This window comes from Anolis carolinensis, chromosome 6, assembly GCF_035594765.1.
Source record: "Anolis carolinensis isolate JA03-04 chromosome 6, rAnoCar3.1.pri, whole genome shotgun sequence".
Taxonomy (NCBI): Eukaryota; Metazoa; Chordata; class Lepidosauria; order Squamata; family Dactyloidae; genus Anolis; species Anolis carolinensis.
In genome coordinates, this window is record NC_085846.1 from 96797909 (window position 1) to 96818193 (window position 20285).

At 38.6% G+C, this 20285-nt stretch overlaps 1 protein-coding gene across 2 annotated transcripts in view; it reads left to right on the plus strand.

Annotated features, from left to right (window-relative positions):
* Nucleotides 1–18635, plus strand: part of slc39a12 (solute carrier family 39 member 12) — a 35973-nt gene extending 17338 nt beyond the window's left edge. For both annotated transcript variants that reach the window (XM_062983833.1, XM_062983834.1), the window contains exons 7-12: nt 712–884; nt 4204–4356; nt 7808–7859; nt 13625–13783; nt 14589–14776; nt 17274–18635. In XM_062983833.1, the coding sequence (XP_062839903.1) occupies nt 712–884; nt 4204–4356; nt 7808–7859; nt 13625–13783; nt 14589–14776; nt 17274–17402 (854 nt within the window). In that variant the 3' untranslated portion in view covers nt 17403–18635. The remainder of the gene's footprint in view (nt 1–711; nt 885–4203; nt 4357–7807; nt 7860–13624; nt 13784–14588; nt 14777–17273) is intronic.
* The last annotated feature ends 1650 nt before the right edge of the window (nt 18636–20285 follow it).

The following is a 20285-nucleotide window of genomic DNA, read 5'->3' on the forward strand; positions in this document are numbered from 1 at the left end:
ATCCAAGGTTCTGCTGGCCCATTTAGCTTGGATAAGTGAGACTCTACTGTACATGAAATTCGGTAATACCTTTTTTAAAGGCCTAATTACCAAACAAATGTCTCATCCATCTGCATTGGTTAAACTAAGTCACTATAGCCATTGTCAGCATGCAAATGGCTGGTAATACCTGTGGCATAAGATGAAATATTGTCTAATCTATAACATGAACAACAAAGGTGTCCGTGTTACAGATGCCTATCATGTAGCCATTAAAAACTAGGTGCTTGCTAAGATAAATAATAGACCATCTGGTTGTAAGTGTACTTTTGTACCATAAACATGGTTGACTATATGGAGATTGAAACCCAAACTTTTGAGGACTGAGCTCTAAAAGCCTTTTTCCTGGATAGACAAATTTGTCTGTTTTGCTTTCTTTCAAAGTTAAGATTTTAAAGATTTTCAAAACAGTTTCACCCCTGTAATGTTTAGAAAAATATTCTGTTCAGTTCTTGTCTGAAAAATGAACTGAACAGAATTCTAACCCATCTCTAGTTGTGATTACTCATTTGTATGAACAGTAAAGCAAAAATCATAAACCTATTTCTATATGAGTACAAAAGAAAACCGCGGATCACCTTTGAGTGAGAAATGACATTAAATGAAAAGAGAGGGGGGGAGAGATAAAGAAATGTAATTGTATTTATGTTGTTTGTTCCTTTTCTTCCACAGAGTATGGCTATAGTACTCTTGCAGTTTTACTGATTACAGTCGGATCTATGTTCGGCACAACTCTCATACTATTCAATTCATGTCAAGAATGCTATACCCTCATTTTACAATTATTTGTGGGATTAGCTGTAGGAACCCTATCTGGGGATGCTCTGCTGCATCTTATTCCACAGGTAATGTTTGTGTTTTCAAAATCCATTTCCTATACCTCCAGCAATTTCAAAATAGGGCAGGTTCACAAATTGTTATAAAATCTGACTTATAACAAAATCTATTCAAAGTATGTTTGCCATTTCTTTTCTCTAAGGCAGAGGGAGTGTGACTTGCCCAAAGACACCATGTGAGTTTCTATAGTTGCACAGAGATTTCAGCTCTCATTTCCCAGAGATTTAGACTAATCCAGACAAGGGCTATATCCCAGCTCCAGTGAGCAGCATCCTACCCCAGTTTAACACAATTCTCAGCTGTTTTAATATGAATTGGAATTAGTCTTAAAAGCCACTCAGCTTCTCCACCACAACACAGAAGGGTGTTTCTATCATGTTTAAATGTACATTGTATCAGAAGCTTTTAGATCACATGAGTGCTGCTGGTGCATTTTTTTTCATCCCGGCATGTAGGCTGATACATGTTCATATAAACTAATAGCCTTTCTTGTCCTGTCATTCTTAACACCCACCTGCACTTACATTGGCTGGCTTGTATATGGCTCCCTCGCCCTGCTTTACTTTACTTTTCTTTGCATATTTGAATGTGTGGATACCATGGTCAATGATATCACAAGCCACTAAGAAGTCTATCTGCAAAGTGTTGGGTAGATTCTGAACAGGAGGCTATCATTCTCTTGTGGTCTGAGTTCTCTTATGGATAGGTTGTATTTTTATGTTGCTTTTTATGTTGTCAAGACCCTTTTGACTAGTAACAACTTTTTTATTCATAAAGACAGGTACTATTACAACTGAAGAAAAATATTTCTCAGCATAACAGTTCTTGAACAGTTAATGGGATTTCTCCTGGCCACAGCTGGGATCAAAAAGTGTCTGTTTATTAGCAGAAAGGATCCCATATTCGTATAAATGTCATTTCTGAAGGATGTTATGTAAGAAAAATCATTGCAGATCCAGAAGAGTGTTTTCAATTCCATAAGCCCCTTTTCAAGACCTTATTATGGTTCATTTGATTTTATGGCTTACCACTGATATATCATACTTACTCTCCTTGTTATATATTGTTTTGAAGCCACAAGACTACTCCGTCCCATTCAACCTGCCCAAGGAAGGATGCTCTTATGTAGAAAGCGACCAGGCTTTGAAGCAGCGAGGCTATTCAGTGCAATTCCAATTGGCCACAGCAACGTGTAGCAGGGCACAGCTAGTTACTTCTACAATTTCAGTATAATCAGGCAGTTTTATTGTAATAATAAGGCAGAGCCAACACAATATATCAGTTTCAGTATTAAACTATGGGGCCATCTGCTCGTGCTAAAAACAACAGTGCTGATCCAGAGGAGGGTAAATGGGATCAGTGCCACTGCTGCCTGCATTGCAAGCCACCAAGTCAACTCAAGTCCTGCTGGATCCGAGCTGGCCAGCCATTGTAGGGCAACTGCCAATCTGACTTTGACCCAATCAATTTGGTCCTAGTAGCAACCACTGTAGCACCTGTAGTGACACTAGCCAGAGTGACAAAATTATGCCAGAGAGGGGATGAGAGAGAAGGAAGAGGTTCCTTCTTTCCCCCTCTCTTCTCCATCACGTCATCATTACTACAGACACTGAGTAGTAATCACTGCCATTTTTATGCTTGATGGGAGAAGGCAAGTGTCTTCCCCTGTTACTGGCTGCCCAAGCTCGGGGAAAGCAGGGTGGTGGTGTGAACAGTCTTGATCACTTCTGAATAGGAAGCAGCTCAACTGTTTACACTGGCCCAAAACATGGGAAAGATCTGGAGCTTCAGGGAAACTTCTCCTATGTCAGGGAGAATGGACCCAGTATGATGTGTGGATGCCATGAAGTCAATTCACTCACAAACTAACTCATGTAGATGGGCTCTGAAGACTAGGGTTTAAATCCCTGCTTGGCCATGGAAACCCACTGGGTGGCCTTGGGCAAGTCACACTCCCTCAGTCTCAGAGGAAGGCAAAGGCAAATCCCTTTAAACAAATCTTGCTAAGAAAACCCTGAGATGGGTTTGCTTGAAGGTTGTCGTAAGTCAGGAATGACTTGAAGGCACACAACAACCAAATATATAAACAAAACTTTATAAAATCCATCAAGTCAGCTGATAACAGCAAGTGTAACCAGTCTCAAAAATAGTAGTTTTCAAATCTACCCACCCACTCACCAATCCATCACTTTATTTATATCCCACTTTCTCCCACGCTGGAACTCAACATTACTTACGTAAAGACAAAAAATGCAACACACACACACACACACACACACAATTAGCGAACACATACAAAATTGAAATTGAAGGAACATTGAATAACAACAGAATTACAGCTATCGTATTTTAAATAAAGATTAAAACAGTACAATGCCTTAAAAGGCTCTTCTCTTGTTAAAAATCAATTTCCCAAAGGTTTCCTGGAAAAAAAAAATGGTCTTGAGCCGGCTGATATTCAACTCAAGCAACACAGTAGAGTAGAACAAGGTACCCTATTGTACCATTACTGATTGTATAAGAATCTGTAATGCATTCTCTTCCTCTGTATAATTGTGCTGTTGGGTGTTTCAAGATGACTATTGATTTAACTGAGGCTCAGGGTGCTTCTACATTTACACTGTAATCCATCTTCGAATTGAATTAAACTGAACAGGTTTTGCTTATGGTGCCTACACAAACAGTATAGGAAACAGTTTGAGGCTGGGACAGAGGCCATAATATCGACTGATTACAGATCAGAACCGAAACCAGGAATCGTATCTGCAGCTAGACAGCTGCCATGAAATGTGGGGTTTTTTTTTAACCAGTCCACTGAGTTGCACTGATGCACAGATCCAACCATCAGTTTGTGATTAGCGCTGGACTGTGGCAGGGCACAGGAAATGAGAATAGGGTGGAAACAGCATTCCCATGAGAATGATGTAGTTTCCACTCCTTGGGGTGGGGGGTAAATTATCCACCTGCATGTTTACCGTCCAGCCAACCGTTTTGGTGTTTTTAAAGTGCTTCAGCACTAGTGGTGTCATTACTAACACTCCACATTTTCCAGTCTTGATTTTGAGGTATACATATGATATACTAGGGTCGGCTGAAGCAGATTTTTTTTTGGCTTATTCTGGACTTCCTGGTGAGTTTTTAACATGCTGTTTCTGGCTTGATGTGCACCGCAAGTATGCATTGGGGGTGGGGTGGCTGGTTACTATGCCCTTGAACTGCATTTTATGATTAGTTTAGAAAGGCCACAAGTTATATTTCTTATTTTAAAAAACAAAGTCAGATATCAATACAAATTACAAGATAATTATCAATTTCCTTTAACTCCAGGTTCTTGGTTTACATACACACAGTATTCAAAAGAATGGAAAGTTCTATGAAGGCAAAGAACACATTTGGAAGATGCTGGCTTTGATTGGAGGAATTTATGGTTTTTTTCTGATCGAAAAAGGATTTGTTCTTTTCATGTCACCACATGAGCATGTAAGTTTGGCCATTCTTGTTTTTTACTCCTTTTTATTCCTTAAATATTAATTTGGAACTCCATTACCGTATTTCAATATTAATATCAAGTCAGTACATTGTCTGTGGTATGATATAGTGAAGAAATGAAGAAGAAGAAGAAGAAATGATATACCATATACTATATATTCGTGTACTGGTTGACTTCGTGTATAAGCATAGGGTAGGTTTGGGAAATAATATTTTGCTATCATTCATAGATAAGTTAAGGTTAAAACCTACCAGTATGCAATAATGCATATAGGGAACGTTCTTGGGAAAAACTAAGGAGGAGAGAATCTGTTTATGTGAGGGATTACACTGAGGGTGTAAATTGTCTTAAAATATCTACATCTGTACAAATACAGATAGGGAAAGAAATATACATGCAGGAAAAGAATGTGAATACCGCTTGGGGGAAAGAAGGAGGCAAGGAAAGCAACTTGCCTCTGTTATGGACTCAGCGCAAAGGCAGTCCTTGTTATTTCAATACCCCCAACATGGTTCTGAAATATTTTGTGACATTTTTGATCACTTATTTGGAATGAAATACTATCTAATAATCATCTAATGCAGGTTTTATTTTAAATTATGGAATGTTATATCTTTGGACCACATTTTCCCATTTACTCATACATATGCTCAAATTTTGGAGCCTGCTTTTTCATGCATTACTTTACTGATTCTTATCCTGTCTTTAGTTTCAAAAAACATTTTTATTTAAATGGTCATTATCTTTTCACAGTTCCAAATAATTCTCATTTTTCTTCATCTCTATTATTGCATTTCTTTTATTTTGATTAAACCTGTTCTTAAGTTGCATATAAGCAGACTAGATCTGTTATGGTTGAGCCTTCTGGCTCCAGTACTAGGAGACGTGGTCGTAAGACTCCTCGAGAGTCAGACTCTTTTGAGGAGCGTGAAAGGAAACGGCTCCGGGACTTATTTGCAGAACCAACAGATGAAGACTCATTTGAGGGTTTTACTGAGGGAATGGAGGAAGAGATGGTTAGCTCAGAGGAGGATGACATGGAGTGGACTCGTGTGAGGGAGGATTTGGGTGTCACCGGCAATGATAGCATGGGAGGCGATTGGCGGGTTGCAGAATCAGACCCATGGACGGGCTGGAGGGATGGAGCGGGATCCACAGCTGGGGATGCTGTGGGGCGTAGTCAAAGGTGTTTTAGCTCTGATGAGGATGATGATGATGCGGCACCTGGAATTAGGATAGCAGCTGATAGCGATGAGGAGTTATGAACTGGGATAAAATGGGGTTTAGGATCAATGGCTAATTGCGTTGGGCAAGGTAATCTGGACGAACGCTTGGGCTCTTGTTGGGGAACTTCCTGAAGACGGATGTGATTCGTTGCTGGATACCTTGGACCTCCGTCGTCTTTTTGACGGACATTAATTACCTACTCTGGATTGACGCTGGACTGACTGACTGACTACGACCCTGGACTATCCCTTCTGTGGCTATCGGTGGAACCTGTGGACGTCTGCACTTGGCTTTCGACCTTGGACCGGATTGAGACCCATGCTGACCGTCGTTACCCTGATTGATGTGCCTGGACCCGGATTTCGCTCGTTGCACGGAGGAGTAAACAGCCTGAGTTACTCATCTGTAGCTTTTGAGTAGCAGAGAGGAATCTGCTGCCAGCTTTTGTGTTCATTTTGACCTCTGCTTTCCACCTTTTGTTTGTTTAAATTGTTAAGCTGAACTAAGCACTTTTGCTTTAACCCGGATTAAATTCCTGTTTAATCCGGTTAATTCTTTGGAACCGTTTTAATTCAAACGGAGCTGTTTTTTGTTACTTTTCACACCAAAGACAAGTGTTTGCCTAGTCTTTTGTTTTCTACGGGCATTTCTCAGTTCTGTAACTTTAATAAACTGTGTTGTACCCTATTTGGTGGCGTTTTGTCTATGACAAGATCTTTGCTATGCTTACTATGATAAACCCTATGATGATTGATAGAGAACAAAACTAAATATCAATAGGAGCAGCGAATGCTTTGGGAGTAGAATTTAGCTTCTAGGGTAACAGTCAGACTAGAAAATATGTGTTAGGGAGTCACTAGCTCTAGATTTCTTGGAGAAGTCAAACAAGGTGACCAGCAGAGTCCTACTACCTCATTTTACATAAGTACTTAACTTACCAGAAATCTCCCTTCACACTAATGTAACAAATCAGGAATGACAACAATCTATTTATGTCCCAGATCCTTTATTGTGCTTGCACAGTACAACTACAGAGCCAGTGTGCTATATTTTCCTTTGTTGGGCTTAAGGCTCTGAAAGACCAGGGTTTGCATTCCCACTAAACCATGAAAACCTGTTGGATGGCCTTGGGCAAGTCACACTCTCTCAGCCTTGTTATTGTTGTTTGCCTTCAAATTACTTCTGATGTATTTTTTTTTCGTGTCAGGAGCAACTTGAGTTGCTTCTGGAGTGAGAGAATTGGCCGTCTGCAAGGACGTTGCCCAGGGGACGCTCAGATGTTTTGATGTTTTTACCATCCTTGTGGGAGGCTTCTCTCATGTCCCCGCATGGAGCTGGAGCTGATAGAGGGAGCTCATCCGCACTCTCCCCGGGTGGGATTCGAACCTGGCAGCTTTCAGGTCAGCAACCCAACCTTCAAGTCACTTAGTCCACTATGCCATCTGGGGGCTCCTACTTCTGATGTATGACAACCCTAAGGTGACCCTATCGTCAGGCTTTAATGGCTAAGGCTAAGAAAGGGCCACTTGTCCAGTGGGCTTCCATGGCTCTGTAGGGGATTGAAATCTGGTCTCCAGAGTTTTAGTCCAACTCTACACAATGCTGGATCTCTTATCTTAGCTTTAGAGGAAGACAATAGCAAATCTCTGAATAAATTTTGCCAAGAAAAACAACATGATAGTGTATGTTTGTTACGTAATGTCCTTGCTTATCAAATTACGTATCTGCCAACATGTTTGCTTATTGTTATCTCGTGCAAAGGGAATGCAGTCACTTTTTCTACAATCCCAGTGAATAAAGTGGCACACTGAAATACACAACCACGCTCAGAAATCAATTTGGTTAGTTTCAGCTACAGTAAACCCACAAATTAATTGTGGAGTAATGAACAAACACATAGGTAAATTCATTTAATTCAATTGAGCTACTTCAGTTGAAACTTATAGTAACTTTTAGTTTATGTGAAATGCCTACACTTGTGGAATTGCACTTATGCAGCTATGAACTGAACAGGTTTGTTCCACAATAGCCAAAAGCATACAACTACATATCTAAGGAAACTTATACATGTTTATATCACCCACAGGATTCTAACCTGTACATTATCTTTGCTTTCTTCTTTTAAAACAATCATATACAAGTGTGAACTGTTGGTAAGTTTAAGAATTTGGAAAATTCTAACCATAACAGTGATTTTTTTTTCAATCTAATTAGCCCAGTCCAGAAGATTCTGGTTCTCCAAACAAGAAAGCAGTCAGCAGGAAACGTAAGTATTAAAAAAGAGAAAAGAAACTGAAGTCATTCCAAATAATCAATGCATAATTTAAAATAAGCTTGTCAGTATAAATATGAATTAGTGTTCTCTCTGTACAGTACTACATCTTCCCCTGCATAATTATATAAGCAAACCTTTCCTTAAATATTTGTTTCCACCAAACCACCCATCTGAGCATGAGACACATCATACTGCCTTTGGTATGGCAACTTTTTTCCAAGTGTTATACAAACAACTTCTGAGCATATAATCATAGCAAAATCTTCAGAATTACTACCAAAGTAACTTACAGATTTTTAAAAATGTGCTTAAACTTTATCATGGTTTCATCTATGCATAAATATGGGGATATTAAATGCAACCATGAAATCAGCTGATAACCCAAGGATTTGAAGCCCTATTCTCAATGCTCACCTTACCATTAGTCAAAATGAGATGTTTGCTTCAGACAGCAGATTTAAAGGGGTTATGTAAATGCAGCAAATGGGAAATAAAGTCATAGTTTTGTATATTTCACTGACAGAGGGACAAAGTGAAATGCTAGAACCAAAATAATTAGGTTGGCTTGGCATGTGATACTTTGGAATTGTGGCTAAAGATGCCATTTACTGCTCTGCTTCAGGCAACATGTCTTGGGTAAGGCCCACACATTTCAATGGCCATCTTACTGAATTTTCTCCATGCTAGTTTCATAACCCAGCAGATGGGACTTGAGGGAAATAAAACAAATGAAACATGAATAAGTTATGTGCATGGAAGGGAACCCAGATCTAGCAGCAGAGTTTTATGTGGTTCCTGAACAAATAATAGGTCTTGGAGGAGATCTCTGTACTTCTCTGTTCACTGACTGAATGGCTGATATACAACGAGCCTTAAAAAAAACCTGGCTAACTTGGTACCTCTACCTAGGAAACAAAAGTTATTCTAACCAGGGTCATTTATTAAATGGGCTGCTTTCAAGAATTCTTATTACACAGAATTCCAGGGTTAAGGAATAAAATCATTATATGATTTAGGCAAAGTTGAATTCATCTTGGGACACAAGCCTATGTGTGCAGAAGTAATGTTATCAACTGAACCCACTTCTAGGAAAGGAACAATTCCATATATTACATCTTAAGGCAATATTAAAAGAATAATGTTTACTTTTCATCTGTTTGTATGATAACCTGTATTGATCTGTGCCATTGCATGCTTTGTGGCATCATTTTTCATGTCATCTTTATGGCCATTTTCAGCTATAGGGCTATTTCGTATTACTGTACTGAAATATCTTGCACATGAGTTCCTTTGGAATAATTTGTTCTGAGCAGATTTGCCATTGCATCCGTCTGAGGCTAAGAAAATATCACTTGGCTAAGGTCATCAAATGGGTTTCTATGTCTGATCAGGGACTGAAACTGTCCCGAAACATAGTCCAACTCGTGAAACCACTACATTATATTGGCTGTCTTTATCATACAAACACTTTTAATGAAATTATATATAACAGCTGAGACCAGATGAACACAAATATCAGTGAAGCTCATTATCTTAGTCTTTTTAACAAGCTTTCATTCAGATAATTTTAAAACATGACCTCTACATATTTTGGCTGGAATCTTCTGCAAATTTCTTAATATGATATAATAGACTTACTTTCTACTTTGAGGCATAACTGTCTCTTTTCTTCAGTCCTAGTTTCCCCACTATTATCTTAATCCATCTCTGAATGTTTCCATGGTGTTCAGTCATCACATCCTAATAATAATAAAAGATCATAGTATAATCATTTATTCCAGTCTAATTTTGCCTTTTATTTAGCATAATTATATCAAAATATCTTCTCTTTGTTCCCTTTTCTCATAATCTTTCTGCATAAAAGTGAAAAGGAAAGGAATAATTCCTTTCCTGTGCCCCTTGGGTACAACCAGAATAGAAAAAGCTACTAATTTACACATGGTAGCTATGATCCAATCCCCTACTCTATAGTTTCAAGAACAGTTTGCACAAATGCATCTTTGCATTACGCAAATAAGTTGTTGAAGATTTTCTGCAATCCCTTTTTATTTTCAAATGTGATTGGATTTTACATGAGAAGAACCTTGCCATAAGCTGTGAAAGAACACATTATAGAATCAGCTTGTGCACATTTTTCCTGCTTTAGTAAATAAGATCACTTTTGCACCAGTTACAAAATATCAGGTAATTTTGCCTCTATCTTGTTTAACTTTACATTTATCATTTCCCATTTTCTTTTCCCTCCAGTTGTTGTAGGCTCAGTTCATGGCAAGAAAAAAACAACTGAGTGCAAATCTTCAACCTCAGCTAATAGAGCAACAGTTTGCTATAATTTGCCAGGCTTCATTTGTTTGCTACAGCTTGCAAAGACTCTACAGTTTGTGCAAGTTGTTAATTCATATTTTAATATAATACTGTATTTATTCAATTCTAAGACTCACCTTTCACCATATAAACATCTCTAAAAATGGGGCACATCTTAGAATCGCAGGTGGGTTTATATATATATATATATATATATATATATATATATATATATATATATAAACGAAGCTTTTTTCTATTGGCGGCAATGAAATTAGTGTGTATCTTTTAATAAATGGCACGTTAGAATCAGAGAAACGCAGTATATATTTGGTACAATATATATTTATGTATTTACTTAGCTTCATCTTTTCCTCTCATTGGTTGCGGCATCGGGACTTACACTCCATTCTATATGCATCAGAACTGGCAACCCAGGCCCCTTCTATACTACTATACGATACTCCAGATTATATAATCCAGTCCCAAACTGCATCCATCCTGGACGGTCAACCCAAAGGAGTTTATATTTACATTACTCATTTGGCAAAGACATAAAACTATGATACAATGATTCCTCCAGTATAAGCCGAGTACAACTGAATATTCTATCTTCCATTTTCCTTGCACACCGCTATTAGCAGGGATGACATATAACTACAGTAGAGTCCCACTTATCCGACACTCCATATTATCCGATGCCCTGACGCCCAGGGCTGTCCCTCCTTCCTTGCTCGCTTGCTCACCAGGCCGGGACCCAGTGTTGCCGGTGATTGAGTGAGTGAGGGACAGAGGACAAGCGAGTAAAGGAAGGTGGCAAAGGCCCTCCCTCGCTCGCTCACTTACCCACCAGAATGGGTCCCAGTGCTGCCAGGAAGCAGCCCGGTGAATGAGCGAGAGACGGAGGGCGGGCGAGTGAAGGAGGAGCTTGCTCGCTCATTCACTAGGCTGGGTCCCGGTGCTGCCGGATCCTGGCCTGGTGAAGGAGCGAGGGATGAAGGACGAGTGAGGGAGGGTGGCAAAGGCTCGCTCACTCACTCATTCGTCTGAGTCCTGGTGCTGCCGTCACTGCTGCTGGGACCTGGCCTGGTGAGTGAGCGAGGGTGGGAGGGTGGGCGAGTGAGCCCCCACCCTGTTATCTGGCAGTTTCGCTTATCCGACATTCTGCCCACCAGTTTATGTCAGATAAGCGAGACTCTACTTTATGTTGATTAGTAACCATTGATATATTATTAGCTATTTTATCTGTTATTAATTTCCCACTATTCACCATTTTAATATTTACCATTAGCCAGCATACTCACTGGTGAGGAATGCTAGGAGATGCAATCCCGCAATGTTAAGAGGGCCACATTTTGTCCAACCCTGATCTATACCAAATGACTACTGATAGTTTGCACTATAAGCAAAAGTCTGCATTGGAGTGGTGTGAACCTAATAGCTTATGATTAATATTGCAGTCCTGCCTAATGACTGCAGTTATTTTTGTCTGCTTCCATGTGGTCTGTCTTTAGCCAGTATCCTTGAATCAAAGTAAATAATTTCCCTGCTTTCCATCTAGCCTGCACTTGCTGCAGTGTGCAAAACTGCTCCTGCTTGCCAAAGTATAAAGTATGAGGCCATTCTGTTCTGTCCTTTCGTCTAACCATTATATATATAAACTTAGATAACAACATTGTGTTTTACTTGTTAAGGTTTGAGCTGAGCTAAAATGATTTTTTTGCACATTTTTGTGTTTTCTTTCTTGTACTCTGTAATATATCTTTAAAGAGCTGTTCGAGCTGAGGACATCTAGGTTTAGTTTTCTAAGCTGGCAAGGAAATCTACTATGCCTGCCAATATTATTTAGCTCCAAGTGTTCCCAGGAAAATAAGGGGAACTTTCTGACTACGGTGTTTTTATTATTGTTGTTATTATTTGCAGTGTTTCCTTTTATAATCGTTTAGAAATTTTCAGTTTATGGCAGAATAAATCTTCATTATCATTCTAAAACAGTGGCCCCTCCCAGGCATTACTGCAGTAAAAAAAAGGGACTTTATCACAAGGAACTGGAGAAAATGAGGGAAAGTGGGAGAAAGGGTGGAGTTTCATGTGGTTCTGTCTTTAAAGAAGATGAAGAATTTATTCATTACCATTACACTAAGATCGCCTCCTCCATTTTCTGATTTAAACATCTGCTTAATTCCCATCACATGGGCAGGCAATGACCAGTTTTAAAAACATGTATCCTTTAAGGCAGCACTGCCTTCAAGACCCTTCCATTGAAGCAGTCTTAAGGCATTTTTCTTAAAGTGACACTTTCCATGGGGTTGGTTGCACTCAAGACCCTTCCCCAGAAACAGAGTTAAACAGCTTTCCTAAAGCGGCACTTTCCATGGGATCGTTTGCGCTCAAGACCCTTCCACTGAAGCATCTTTCTTAAGGCAGCACTTTCCTCCCATTGTCCCTCCAGGATTTTGATTATTTATCTTTAAAAAAGTCACACCAGCTTGTAGGAAGTGGTTTTAAATTAACCCTCATCTTTCCCAGATTGCTTCGGTGATTGTAGGAAATGGATTTAAATTAACTCTGATCTTTTCCCAAGCTTCTGCATTGGTGATCTGGGGAAATGGGCATTTCAGCTCCTCCCACACACAGTGTCAACCAGGCAACAAAAGTGGGCAACAAAAACAGGCAACAAGGACTAACATCACACAGGGAAATTGGCCATTTTGCCCATCTCTATGTGGGTAATTTTAAAATAAGTCAATTGCCAAACGGCTTAGGAATCATTGGAAAATATCAACAGTTTAGAAACAGCAAAATACCTCAGCCTCACAGTTGATGCTTGTGTCGTGTGAAGGGCACTGTGGGTTGCCATTTCTTAAATGTGAAGAAACGCTGATTTTACTGTGTGTGATGAACTCATAAGTAAATCTGAAAAGTTCTGCTGACTGAGGCCCCCAATGAAAGTGGAGAACAATGAATTTTTAAAAATACGTTTTTTTTCTTTATCTAGGAGAGCACTTCTCTAGAAATTTCTATTTGCACGCATATTTTCTCATGCAGGATTAGAGCAAATGGAAGTTGCAGTGCAACAGCGTCTGAAGGGCTACACTTGATAGAAGGGAACAATTATTTGCAGTTAATACACCTTTTAAAAGGAAGGTTTTTTAAAAAAATGAGTTTGGTTTTCATATTTTTGATCTATAGAAGAAGCATCTTAAAGCCAAAACTATAGGCCCATGGTGGATTCTATACAATTGAACTGAAACCTAAAAGATAAATGGTGGTAATTTGTTAATTGTGTGATGTTATAGTTTAAGCAGTAATTTTTCATTTTAGTTTTAGTTTGTATTTTATAGTGGCAAGTCACCCTGGACAAAACCTAGATAGAAAGACATGATATTTCAATGACTTCTGGGATTATATTGTACATATTATTTTACTTACTCTGAATTTTGTTCTTTTAGGCCAAGGGATTGGTTTGTTAGCCATTATGATTCTGGTTGGCGACAGTCTTCACAATTTTGCCGATGGCCTGGTAATAGGTGCTGCATTTTCATCATCAACAGAAATGGGTGCAACCACAACAATCGCCATATTGTGCCATGAAATTCCCCATGAGATGGGTAAGTAAAGTTAAATCTTTCTATTGTCAGCACAACTATGTTCTTTCCTTCCCAAAAGACGTAATACAGTACCACCACTGCTTGAGCTACAAGGAGAGGCGAATAAGAAAAAAAAGTCGTTATTATTATTATTATTTGTTTCTGAACTTACAGTGGACACAGGAAACCATGGAAAATTGCAAACCCTATGAAAATGAATGTCTTCTGACAAAAAATTAACATAGAGTCATGCTGGAGAGCCTAGAACCATTATCTGTTGCCGACGGGTTCCTGGATTTTGTGTGGATACATGAAACAAAGGAAAAGTACTCTATTGAAATGAAAACATATACATCTATAGCCCACTTAATGTGATCCTCCAGTTATATAAACTTGCCAAATATCCAGATTTTCTGCATAAATTCCCCAAGACTAAGAAGCAGTACTAAGCTAAGTGTATACACGGCAATTAGAGAAAGTGCTTCTTGAGTTTATTGCTGTGGTTTACTAATTGCTTGAATGTGTTCTAGTTCCATTTTCAATCTAATTGCAAATTTTAATTTTTTTGTTTTTCTTTGAATTTTATTGTTATTAGCTGTTTTTGAAGGATTGGCAGAATATTTGGTTAATAACAAATAAACCCAAATAAAAGACTTTGGCATGCCTACACAGTGAGAGAAGCTGAAATTTGATTACATTGTCACATATGGAAGCATTGCATGATTTTTACAGAAAATACTATCTTGATTGGCTACTATTGCAAAACAGTACCAGTGCTTTATCGACCAATAAATATTTTATGCTTCCCTTTCCTCTCTCTCCCCAGGAGATTTTGCTGTTCTCTTAAGTACAGGCCTTTCTTCAAAGATTGCCATTTTAATGAACTTCATAAGTGCCCTGACTGCTTTCATTGGACTTTATATTGGCCTTTCAATATCAACAGATCCGTGCATTCAAAACTGGATATTTACTGTCACTGCTGGGATGTTTTTGTATTTGTCATTAGTGGAAATGGTAAGTAACACAGCCCTTTAGTCCTTTAAATGACTTTTTCAGATGATAAAAGTTGATTATAAAATAGTAGATTGCAATCAGTCTGCTAAGTAGCAGAAAGTGTTGTCATTAAAATGACAATTGAACACTGTCAGATAATCACTTCTTTTGTGCCTGCACCCATTACCAAAACGCATAACATGATTAATACAATAATAAATAGCTGGTGACTATCTCCATTAATTGAGAGCCAAATATTAAAGTTAATTCAGAGATAAATAGTAAAGTTGTTTTAAAAGCATATTTCATGACCCATTTTATTTTGTAGCTAAAACAGCCATGCAACCCAATATAGCATTGCATTTCTAAAACAAACTGCCACCTGGGCAAATAGGTGCATACCACAAATAAAAAAACAGGGAAATAGCAGCTCAGACCCCCTCTAGACTGCCATATATAATACAGATGATCTGCTTTGAACTAGATTATATGGCATTTTAGACTCATATAATCCAATTCGAAACCGATAATGTGGATTATCTGCTTTGATAATATAGATTATATGGCAGTCTAGAAGGGGCCTCAGAGGACATGATACCAAAATGGGACACCAATTAAGATCAGAGCCAAGCTGCTAGTTTGAGGCCACTAGTTATCATCACACCTTTCAGCTGCTTTTCCAAAGTTCCAGTCTCTTTCGTCTCCCACTTCCCCCTTTGTTCTCAGCTTATTTCAGGCAGTACCAGACAGCCTCATAACCCAGGACAAAGAAGTTGGGGGGGGGGGGATCTGATTGCAAGTCCAAACACAGAGCTGTCGGTCTTGGTAAATGCTCCCCTGCTGTCCTGAGATGTTTGTAGCTGATTTTAGAAATTTGCAAGATACACACTGCCATATAATCCAGTTCAAAGCAGATAATGTGGATTTCATACAGCTGTGTAGAAGGGGCCTCAGTTTAAACTGCACTCAGTTTGTATGCAGTTTAACCCATCAGGGGAAGAGAAGAGGGACAAAATCAGGCGAACACAAACTTCTTCAGCCTCTCCTAGCTTATCTGTTTGTTCTCATTACAGTAATCATTTTTTACATACTCTAATGTTGGTTTGGTCACATGCTTTCTCAATTTTACCTGTGAAATGCTGAAGGGTACATGTTAAACGCATTTTTGAAGCAGCCTTTCAAGCAGTTAAGATATTTCTGTTGATATCCAGCACCTGCTTCACCTCTAAATTTGTTCCAGTTTCTAAATATGCAATGAGATCATGGTTGTCAAATCTCTATCCTACCTCACCCCCATAGTTTCAGCATGACATGTGAAATTGAAAGTAATAATGCAAGTGATGGTACTAGGATTTGCTAATTTCCTGCACAGTTTAGTTCCCTCCACAGATTCATTCTTTACCACCAATTATAATCTAATTTATTGGAGGGGGGTGACTGCTATGCTATACACACAGCCCTTATTTCTTACTATCTTTCCAAGCCAATGTATTTTAAACACATGTTTTCAGTCCCCTTCTACACTGCCATATAATCTACATTATAAAATCAGATAATACACATTATCTGCTTTGAACTGGATTATATGAGTCTACACTGTCATATAATCCAGTTCAAAGCAGATGATCTGTATTTTATTGTTTGGGCAAAACTACACTTGTGAGCCTTCGGGGAAAGAGATGGCTTCACCCTTCGGACCTCCAGTGTAACTGTGATGGCAGAGCTATATATCAACAGTCCTATTAGATATTTGCTCATATTTCTTTTAATAAGAGATATGAGAGACTAAACCTTCTGTGTCCAAATTATATGGTCTGTCACAGAGCCACATTCAGCCTTTATAACACTACAGGTGCCTCAGACTGATTCATGTCAGCAAAGGTAAAAGGGAGTATCTGATGAGAACCACACTTACCCTTCATCCTCCAAGCACATCCCTTAGGGATGACAGAGATAGCTAAACAACTCTCTAAATGAATAACAGAATAAAGCCTTTTAAAAATAGGCTCAAAATACTGGAACTTGGAGACATGTTTTTTAAGACTACAAAGCCCAGAATTCCTTGGATAGCATGGCCACTTGGATAGCATGTGGCTGCAGGATTTGGGGAATTGTTCTCCAGAAAAGTAAAGTTTCCAAGCTGTCTGAACTACTTTGTCTTGGTCACCAGTAATCCACTGGACACAATTATAATGTTGGCACAAGTTATTCAAACTGAATTATTCCCAGAAGGAGAAAAGACTCTATTCATCAGATGCTCTTTTCTGAGAATAATACCTATTTCTGGGTTTTTTTTCTATGAACATAAACTTCTAGTAATATTTTAGAGTGCTAGTGTAAGATCCCAGAACAGAATTTGTCATTTGATGTCCCAAGCATGCTAAAGATTGGTATCATATATTTAGAAATGGCAGATTTAAAAGTCTTTGCTAATGAAGTTTGTCATGTTTCCCATAAGACTTTTTTCCCAGAGATTAATATATTTGGCTCTCATACTTATGTCTTATTCTTTTTTTAGCTCCCAGAAATGACTCACATTCAGACACAGCGCCCCTGGTTGATGTTTCTCCTGCAGAACCTTGGATTACTATTAGGTTGGCTTTGCCTCCTACTTTTAGCTATATATGAACCCAAGATTAAGATATAACTCTCCTGCCAGCAATCCGCAAAGAGTAGCCTCTTGTTCCGCTTGTATTCCTTTCATTCCTGTGGGTTTCTACAGGATAACTTCCAAGTGAACTGTGGGCTAGATATTATATATTTTAAAATGGCTGATATTTTTGTATCAGAAATAAACTGCCTAATTATTTAACTGCAGATGAATTTGTTTCAGAAATTAGATTTTAAAACCACAATACTTTTATTGCATGGAATGGTTTCAAATTCTTTTGTGTCATTTTAACAACACTCCTAGGTTTATTTTTCTCACATCAACTTCTCAATTATTATTAAACTTTTCTTAATTAAATATTCTGATATTTTTGATTGAAATTGTTGCTCTGTGATCTGATAATGTGATTGCAGAGTAACCATTCAACTGAAGTGCACACTCCTGTTTACTTTGTAGACAGTTTTGAAGCCAACAGCCTAAAGGTAGTGATTTCTTTCAGTCAGAGCAGAACCTGTGATTGAATTTAATCTTGCTAAGTGTTGATTTATCAAGTTCCCATGGCATGATTGCATCTACTGTTTTATGTGTACCTTAAGTTGACTGCTGATTTATGGCAGCCCTATGAATTTAATAGTATTTTCATAGACAAAGAATGTTCAGAGATTGTTTTGCCAGTTCCTTCTCTTGAAATAGAGTCTATAGTATTTGAAGGTACTGGTAATCTACCACCCAAGTACTGGCCAGCGTTGACCCTTCCTACCTTCCAAGATAAAATAGGACCTAGTACTTTTACAGAGTATTTACTGTAGATTGGACTAAAAGCTGGATTTTAGCACAAGAAAGATATATATTTTATAAACTAGTGCAAGCACGCAAAGTTAATAATATTTTGTCAAATTGCTGTACATGTATATGCATGTGAAATATAAAACAAAAATAAATATTCTAAATAAGATTTTTCCTATTTTTTGTTGAAAGAAGGTAAAATTATTATCATACATATTCAAACTGGCACCATAAAAAAAACCCTAATGGAATATTGAAATATCTAGTTTTGATCTGTGGTACATTTTAACTGTATCAAATAGGATCTTTGGCACCAGACCATGTCATTAGAGAACATTATGCATCCAGAAAGCAAATGAGATGTTGAAGTGTGACAATAACCATACTTTTAGCAATCCTGCAATGTGTGAAACAGTAACATATCTGTACTGGCCGTTACACAATGTTTGGAACTTTTTGTCTTAAATAAAAGCTACAAAAGAAGTCTTCTGCCTCTGTGAAATTGCTATGCTATTAACTAATGCAAAAAAATATATACCGTACCTGTCAAAACAGAATGAAGCACCATTCATTCCATGACCTTCAGTGTACAACCAGTTCCAGAACGCAGATCAAAACTGGCTGTAAGCCAAGTCAGATGAATGCAATATACACTTGTAATTTCAAATAATAGATACACCACAGTGTGATGGTATAGGTTAATTAAGGCCAATGGAAGACATCTTTTCTGATAAGACTAAGAGACAATCTCAATCTTCCTTTACCACAGTGGGTCTTGGGGTATATTACATTGTAGAATTAATGCAGTATGACACCTCTTGAACTGCCACGACTCAATGCTTTGGAACCCTAGGATATGTAGTTTGTTGAGGCACCAGTACTCTTTGGCAGAAAAGGCTAAAGACCTTACAAAGCTGCAATTCTTTTGATTCCATAACATTGAACCATGATAGTTAAAGTAGTGTCAAACTGCATTAATTCAGCAGTGTAGATGCACCCCTAGTCTTGGTGTAGCATCATCATATACTTAGTATATGAGATTATTTATTTATTTATATATTTGTTGCATTGTTATACAGCTTTTCTCGCCCCTGGGGGACTCAAAGCGGTTCACAACAAAATCAATGGCAAAATTCAATGCCTCACAAATATAAACATCAATTATCAAATCAGCAACATATGACAACAGAATAAAACCATTAAAACTGTAAAACTGTGACAACAATCACAGACATAACATAAAATATTTAGGCCTTGCAACAATCTTGAGTGGGCACAGATTTGACTATGATGTCAGAAAGGACATAATCTTGTGTTGATTTGTTGTGTTGAAACTTGCAAATATTTTTGTGAATCAGACCATTAACTGGGGCCACACCTTGGAAATATTTTCACTGAAAAGACACAATTGACTGGACAGTCGGTTTCTGAGTACATTTTAGAACTGAACATGTCTTGGGACTAGATAATTAAAGGAAAGATTGCTCCCATATCAACATGGACCTATCTCTGAGGGCTTTCTTCTAGATGCCTTTAACATTATTGTTGAAACAGGTGGCACCAGAGAGAGATTTCTTGTTGTAGTCTCCCATTTTTGAGTTAGTGCTACCATCAGAAAGATTGAGATGGTTGTCATGTAATATCTACATGAAACCGCTGGGCGAGGTCATCCGGGGTTTTGGAGTTCGGTGCCATCTCTACGCAGATGACACTCAACTCTACTACTCTTTTCCACCTATCTCCAAGGAAGCCCCTCAGATCCTAGACCAGTGCCTGGCCGCTGTAATGGGTTGGATGAGGGCCAACAAGCTGAAACTTAATCCTGACAAGACAGAGGTCCTCCAGGTCAGTCGTGCGACTGATCGGGGTATAGGGTGGCTACCTGTGCTTGACGGGGTCACACTCCCCCTGAAGGCACAGGTCCGCAGCTTGGGGGTCCTCCTGGACTCATTGCTGTCACTTGATGCTCAGGTGTCGGCGGTGGCCGGGAGGGCCTTTGCACAGCTAAAGCTAGTGCGCCAACTGCGACCGTACCTCGAGAAGTCTGACTTGACCATGGTGGTCCATGCTCTGGTTACCTCAAGGATGGATTACTGTAATGCGCTCTACGTGGGGCTGCCCTTGAAGACGGTC